The 6,316-nt window shown below is 53.4% G+C and overlaps 1 protein-coding gene across 1 annotated transcript; it reads right to left on the bottom strand.

The window, feature by feature from the left end:
- Positions 1-21: 21 nt before the first annotated feature.
- On the bottom strand, positions 22-2,328 carry Prr29 (proline rich 29). Its single transcript, XM_005350409.2, has 6 exons — positions 2,269-2,328; positions 1,980-2,043; positions 1,724-1,830; positions 571-773; positions 356-426; positions 22-179 (listed from the first exon to the last, which is right to left on the bottom strand). The coding sequence occupies exons 1-6, from the start codon at positions 2,326-2,328 to the stop codon at positions 151-153; spliced, it is 534 nt and encodes a 177-aa protein (XP_005350466.1). The 3' UTR covers positions 22-150.
- Between the last annotated feature and the right edge of the window lie 3,988 nt (positions 2,329-6,316).

Below are 6,316 nucleotides of genomic sequence, written 5' to 3'. Positions count from 1 at the left end.
GAAGGGCTTCAGCATGGATGCAGAGTCCAGCATGCTGGCAGCCCCGTGCTGAAGCGGGTGAGGCCGGATGAAGGGCTTCAGCATGGATGCAGAGTCCAGCATGCTGGCAGCCCCGTGCTGAAGCGGGTGAGGCCGGATGATGATTCGTCTTCAGGGCAGGCTCTCAGCATCGTAGTACTCTAGGGAGACAGAACCCTCAGCTTGCTCCTTCCTGCCTTGGTGGACCCCCAAGGAGGAACATAGAACGGGACGAGGCGGTGGTTGGCAGGAGCCCCCATCTACAAGAGCACATGGTCCTTCTGACATCTCAGTCTGCCCCAGGTCAGGTCCCACGGCCCATCCACCCATCCCCTACCTGAAGCTGGGGGTACATCCGCACCAACAGTCCCTGTGGCACTCGGGGGTGGCGGTGGGGGCACATCTCTCCTGAGATGGGAGAGAGAGAAGAAAGACCCTGTCAGAGGCCCAGGGTAGCTTCTGAGGCTTTACCACCCCACCCCCCAGTCTGCTCTTTCAGCCTAGATCAAGGACTTGATCACACCCAACCTCCCCCCCCCCAGTCTCACTTACACCTCCCCTTGCCTGGAGGCAGGCGGCTGGTGCTGAATCCTGGGTGCACCCTGCCAGGGAGGTTGATGTGGGGGAACAGGGAGGAAAGATGGCCAGAGTGTCATGGGGCCCGGCAAATAGTGGTGGTGGACCACCACAGGCTCTTCTTGCTCCTGCGCCTCCATCTCTTCCTCCACCTGTTCCTGTTGGCTGTCTGTATAGACCTGGGAGGGTGCAAAGTGGAGGGGGGTGGCGATGATTCAGGCTCAGCCCTGCCTGCCCCCACTGCCCCGCCTCCTCCACCTCCTACATTATTTTCTGCACATCGTCACCGTCACCGGTGTAAAGGCTGTACTGTTTAGTGAGCTGCGCTTGCGTGCAGCCAAGGAGCTTTGGAGATGCTGACCCCATTCCTCTGCAGAGGGGAGAGCTGAGTCTCTAGGAGGTGAACCACGTCGAAGAGCCTAACTCATCCAAGAGAGCAATCTGCCTTTGTTCCTGCATTTTTGTGCATCCCTTAAGGAAGGGGGGATGCTCACCTCAGGGCCTCAGAGGGCCTAGGGGTGTGAGTTAGCAGCTCTAATTCAGGATCTCCACCTCCCTAATCTCCCCAACTAGCCCCTCCTTGAACCCCTCCAGGTCTCCCAGTGTCCCCTTTCCGTTGGGTCTTCCTTTCTCAGACCCCACACCCTTTACTCCCTCCATCCCGGGTTCAAATCCTATCTGGTCCTCAAGAGCCTGCCCTAAGGCCTCCTGCAGTCCTCCAAGGAGTCTGTCTTCTTCCTCCCTCCCTCTCCAGGTGTGCAGTAATACCGCATCTCTGCACCTGCCTGTCACAGCCTACCTAGCCAGTCCCTTATTCATTCTTTTGTTCGACAAATAGCTGTTGAGCCCTTAAAAAAGAGTTCTGCACCAGGCTCCTGGGACTTGAGGTGCACAGAGGAATACCTGGAAGGAAAACCTTGGAAACAACGTCTGGGTGGTAGTGGAGATTTGGAAACTCCCTTCCTACTAGAAGCTGACGCCAGGCCTTGGCACACAGTAGATGCCAAAGGGACTGAGCCGGGCAGGGAGGGTGTGGGGTAGCTTTCTGCTGCTACTCTATGCTCGGTCTTTTTACTCCAGGTGGGGGGTCCCCCACATAGAGCCCACCCTGGGGCCCACCTTCACACACCTGTGGGCTGGGTCCCTCTGGTCCCGGGTTCAGGGCTCCTGCCACCATTTGACTCAACAGCAGCTGGTGCAGCTGGGCGTTCTGCAGCATCATGAGCTCCAGCAGGTCTGCGGAACAGGTTTCAGCAGGCCCACCCGGCCCGCCGCCACACAGACCCATCCCCCTCACCGTACAGCATTTATACAGGACTGAACAGAAAGGAGGCCCCAGGGATGTGTGGCAGCGGGGTGTCGAGGGAGTGACCCAGGGAAGTTACCTTCCTTGACGCGGCTGGGTTGAGGCAGAGGGGAAGGAAAAGGCTGCAAGATGGTCACCCAGGGCTGGGGACATGGGTGGAGATTCAGACCAACGAGACAGAAGAGGGGTAAGGCACGTCGGGAGCCCCCCCCCCCCCGCTCAGTGTCTTTGCACCCCATGGCCTCCTTCCTCCCAGTCCAATCTCTTCCTCTTGGTTTGGGATCTCCCCGAGTTTACCCCCATCCCAGCTCTGCAGTCCCCACCCCGGCCCCCATTCCAAACAGTCTGCTCCTGGGCTCAGGTCTCACCGTAGGGGCTGCACTCTGTGATGGGGCGCCACTCCAGCTCCCGCTCCTGGGGGAGGACATGGCTTAGCAGGTCAGTTACCTAGGTAGCTCTGGGGACGCCTGGGAAGGCTCCTCCCAAGAGTACACTGACCCGCCCAGCCCAGGATGCCCGGTGCCTGGGAAACAGCCCAAGCCTCCGCCCAGGCCCTCCTCTTCTGCAGCGTGGGGTCCCCTCTCTTCTGGAGATCCACCTTCAGGCTCCTGGCTAGGGTTCCCCAGACTTAGGTTCTGCTCCTCCTGACGCTGATGCTAACCCTGGGAGAACCCACGTTTGTTGAGTGATAAGCTAGGGTGACCCGGTTCCCTGGTCCCACGGGAATAGAAGATTTTATAGGACCGGGCATGGGTGTGTGAGGCGGGTTAGGAGGGCAGAGGAGCCACTCACTGCCATTCTGTCAATCACTCTTAGGAGCGGGGAGTCCTAAGGACCCAGAGGTTTCTGGAGGGGGGACCAGGCAGACACGAGGCAAATGGCCCAGGATGCCAGGGGCTCTTTATGTCTCCCCTGTAGATTTGCTCAATTCCTCAAACCCTGCGCCCTCAGAGGTGGGAAGGTGGGCGGGCATTCAGTCCTCTGAGGCCCCAGCACCACGGCATTCCTCTGACAGGAAGCTAGAGAAGAGGCCGCTGCTTAAGAACAGGTGAAGAGGGGAGATCTATTTCCGCAGCTGTGACATCCGAAGACAGGCCCCAGCAGCAGTCAGGACAATCCCGACAGGAAGCAGGGATTAGCACCAGAGACTCACCCTTTCCCCACTTCTGTTCCCCTTTCCGCCGTCCTGGAGTGTAGAGCCAGAAGGAACGGTCCCAGCTCCTCCTTTGTCCCTGTCTGCTGGTGATCCTGTCACTGGATTTACCAGGGTCAGAGCCTCTGCCCTCTCAGCCCTAGACAGTCACCTTCAATAAACCTATTAAAAAGACAAATTAGCCAGGCGGTGGTAGAGCTCACCTTTAATCCCAGCATTCCCGGAGGCAGGAGCAGGCAGGTCTACAGAGTGAGTTCCAGGACAGCCAGGGCGACACAGAGAAAAATAAATAAATAATCAATAATAAATATAGTAAAAATGTGGGAAAAGGAGATTCATTCAATGTGGCCACATCAGGGGAGGACAAAGGGATCCAGTAGCAACCGCACCGTCCCGTCCGTCCTCAGGGGCCTGGCTTGAGGGTTAGGGACGAGAACAGAAAAATCGGCCAAGAGGGACGGCACTGTGCCCCGGAAATCAGCTAGAAGGGAGCCATTCCCACAGAGGCTGCTACTGCTCACCCCAGACTGTAGAAGGAAGTACCCCTGGGGAAGAGAAGTGAGGCCTTAGGGTTATATTGCTGCGATGAAACACCATGACCAAAGCAACCTGGTGAGGAGAGGGTTTATTTGGCTTACACCTCCACATCGGTGTCCATCCCTGGAGGAAGTCAGGGCAGGAGCCTGGATGCAGAAGCCAGGGAGGGGTGCTGCTTCCTGGCTTGATCCCGTGGCTTGCTCAGTCTGCTTTCTTACAGAACCCACGGATAGCCCCAGCCCAAAATGGGTTGGGCCCTCCCCATCAATCACTAATCCATCAATCAGTAATTTAAAAAATTCCCCGCAGGCTTGCCTACAGCCTGATTTTTTTTTTTTTTTTTTTTTTTTTTTTTTTTTTTTTTTTTTTGGTTCTTCGAGACAGGGTTTCTCTGTGGCTTTGGAGCCTGTCCTGGAACTGCTCTTATAGACCAGGCTGGCCGCGAACTCACAGAGACCCGCCTGCCTCTGCCTCCCGAGTGCTGGGATTAAAGGCGTGCGCCACCACCGCCCGGCTCTGGGGACATTTTCTTAGTTGAGGTCCCCTCCTCTGATGACTCTAGCCTATGTCAAGTTGACATAAAACTAGCAAGCTGGAATTTTGTCTATGGACAGAAAACTCAATGGGGAACTCAGCTGCTTGCCTCAACTTCCCCAGTTGGTTTCTGCTAGATGTTGTGTCTGATATGATGATGTCATCTCTTCATCAGCTGTTGTTCTTTGACTTGGCAGCCTCACCAGAGGGGACACTCTGCTCGCCTGTGACGCTATTGGGGACTCCAGCTGGGTTCCTCAAGGGGCTTTCTCAGTTTCTACTGGGTGTTTGTCAGCCCCCAGCCTGCTGAGGTCATCCCCTTTGGCTTGCTATATACATCACAAACTCATCCAAAACTGAAAGTATGGCTGTTGTAGGTCATCCTGGGGACCATACAAAACCAGCAGGCATAGGTCAGACCTGAGAATGAGTGGTTCTCAACCTTCCTAATGCTGTGACCCTATAATATAGTTCCTCATGTTGTGGTGACCCCCAACTATAAAGCTGTTTTCATTGCTATTTCAACCCTGTGAAGGGGTTGTCCAGCCTCCAAAGGGTCCATAACCCATGGGTTTAGAACCGCTTGATAAAGGCTGCAATTCCAAGATACAGAATGTAGGTGTCACCTTGTGAGTGATGGATTACCTTGTGGGGATGATGGGCAGGTGCCAGCAGGGGGTGAGAGAAGGGGTGATGAGCACACCCACTATTAGAAATCATTTTGTTCCTCACATCTTTATGCCACTCCAATCCTATATACACACATATGCACGTTTGAGATGGGGTCTCAGGTAGCCCAGGTTGCCCTTGAACTCCTGACCTGTATTTCTCAAATGCTAGCATCACAGGTCTGTCTCATATGTGGTGCTGGGCAGGATTTCAGGAATGCAAATGTTCTATCAATCAGTTAAATCAGAACCACAGTCCCAACTGCCCCAATTGTAAATAGCGAAGCTTTTGTGCACATGTGCCTCTCAATACACAATACAACATCAATACAGATAAGCTCAGCCATAGCTTATCTGTATTGATGTGGAAAGATGTCAGAGTAAGATCTGTGTTTGTTGGTGTTTTGCCTGCATGTGCGTTTGTATATGACATGTGTACCTAGTGTCCCCGGAGGACAGAAGAGGGTATTGTGCCCGCTGGATTAGAGTTACAGATGGTTGTGAGCCACAGTGTGGGTGTTTGGAGTTCAGGGAGCCATCTCTCTGGCCCCTTTGTGTTTGTTTTTAATGACTTCCTTTGGTGACCTTTGTCCTTGGATTCCTCGCTACAGACTCCATCCCTGGTCAGTTCTTCTTAGAGAGAACTACGAATGATAAGATCTTTTATTTACTTATTTTTTTAAATCACATGTCTGGGACTAGGAAGTAGCTCCATGGATCAGTGAGGCCCTGGATTCAGTCATAGGCATATGCTATGCTTGTTTATTTGTGGAGTGTGCATGCTTGCACATTGTGTGTGTGTACATTTGTGTGGTGGCGAACATACTGTGTGTGCATGTGGAGGCCAGAGGTGGACATTGGCATGTCTTCTCAAACACTTCTTCACTTATTTATTTTTGTTTTTCAAGATAGGATTTTTTTGTGTAGCCCTGGCCATCCTGGAACTCACTCTGTTGACCAGGCTGGCCTCAAACTCAGAGATCTGCCTTCCTCTGTCTCCTGAGTGCTGGGATTAAAGGCGTGCACTACCACCACCTGTAGGCAGAAGTTTCTGTCCCACCAGGAAGTTCCCAGGTAACCTCAGGGAGATTTACTCTTTCTTATAAATGCCCGGCCTTAGCTTCAGCTGATTTTTAGGTCTTATAACCTAACCCATTTTTATTAATCTACTGCCCTGAGACTCGTGTACCTCGTGTATGCACTTCCCATCATCCTCGCTCTGCGCCTCAGGGCGTCTCCTCAGACTCCACCTCCTTCTTTCTCTTAGCCAGGTTCTCTCACCTAATGTTACCCTGCCTAGCTATAGGCCAATCAGCTTTTTATTAGCAATGAGATCCACACATCTTCACAGTGTACTGAAGGATTATTGCACAGCAACCACCTGTCCTTCACCTTATTTTTTTTTTTTTATTTTTGGTTTTTCGAGACAGGGTTTCTCTGTGGTTTTTGGAGCCTGTCCTGGAACTAGCTCTGTAGACCAGGCTGGTCTCGAACTCACAGAGATCCGCCTGCCTCTGCCTCCCG

This window comes from Microtus ochrogaster, chromosome 7 (assembly GCF_000317375.1).
Source record: "Microtus ochrogaster isolate Prairie Vole_2 chromosome 7, MicOch1.0, whole genome shotgun sequence".
In the NCBI taxonomy this organism is placed as follows: Eukaryota; Metazoa; Chordata; class Mammalia; order Rodentia; family Cricetidae; genus Microtus; species Microtus ochrogaster.
The sequence above is the reverse complement of the archived record's forward strand: the minus strand, read 5'-3'. Positions and strand labels throughout refer to the sequence as shown.

Bases quoted from the DNA above. Each gene is read 5' to 3' on its own strand.
- Prr29 (XM_005350409.2), bottom strand. From the start codon at position 2,328: ATGTCCTCCCCCAGGAGCGGGAGCTGGAGTGGCGCCCCATCACAGAGT. The intron at 2,044-2,268 runs GTGAGACCTGAG...CCATGTCCCCAG, and splicing joins CACAGAGTGCAGCCCCTACG to CCCTGGGTGACCATCTTGCA. The intron at 180-355 runs GTAGGGGATGGG...CTGTCTCCCTAG, and splicing joins GGATGTACCCCCAGCTTCAG to AGTACTACGATGCTGAGAGC.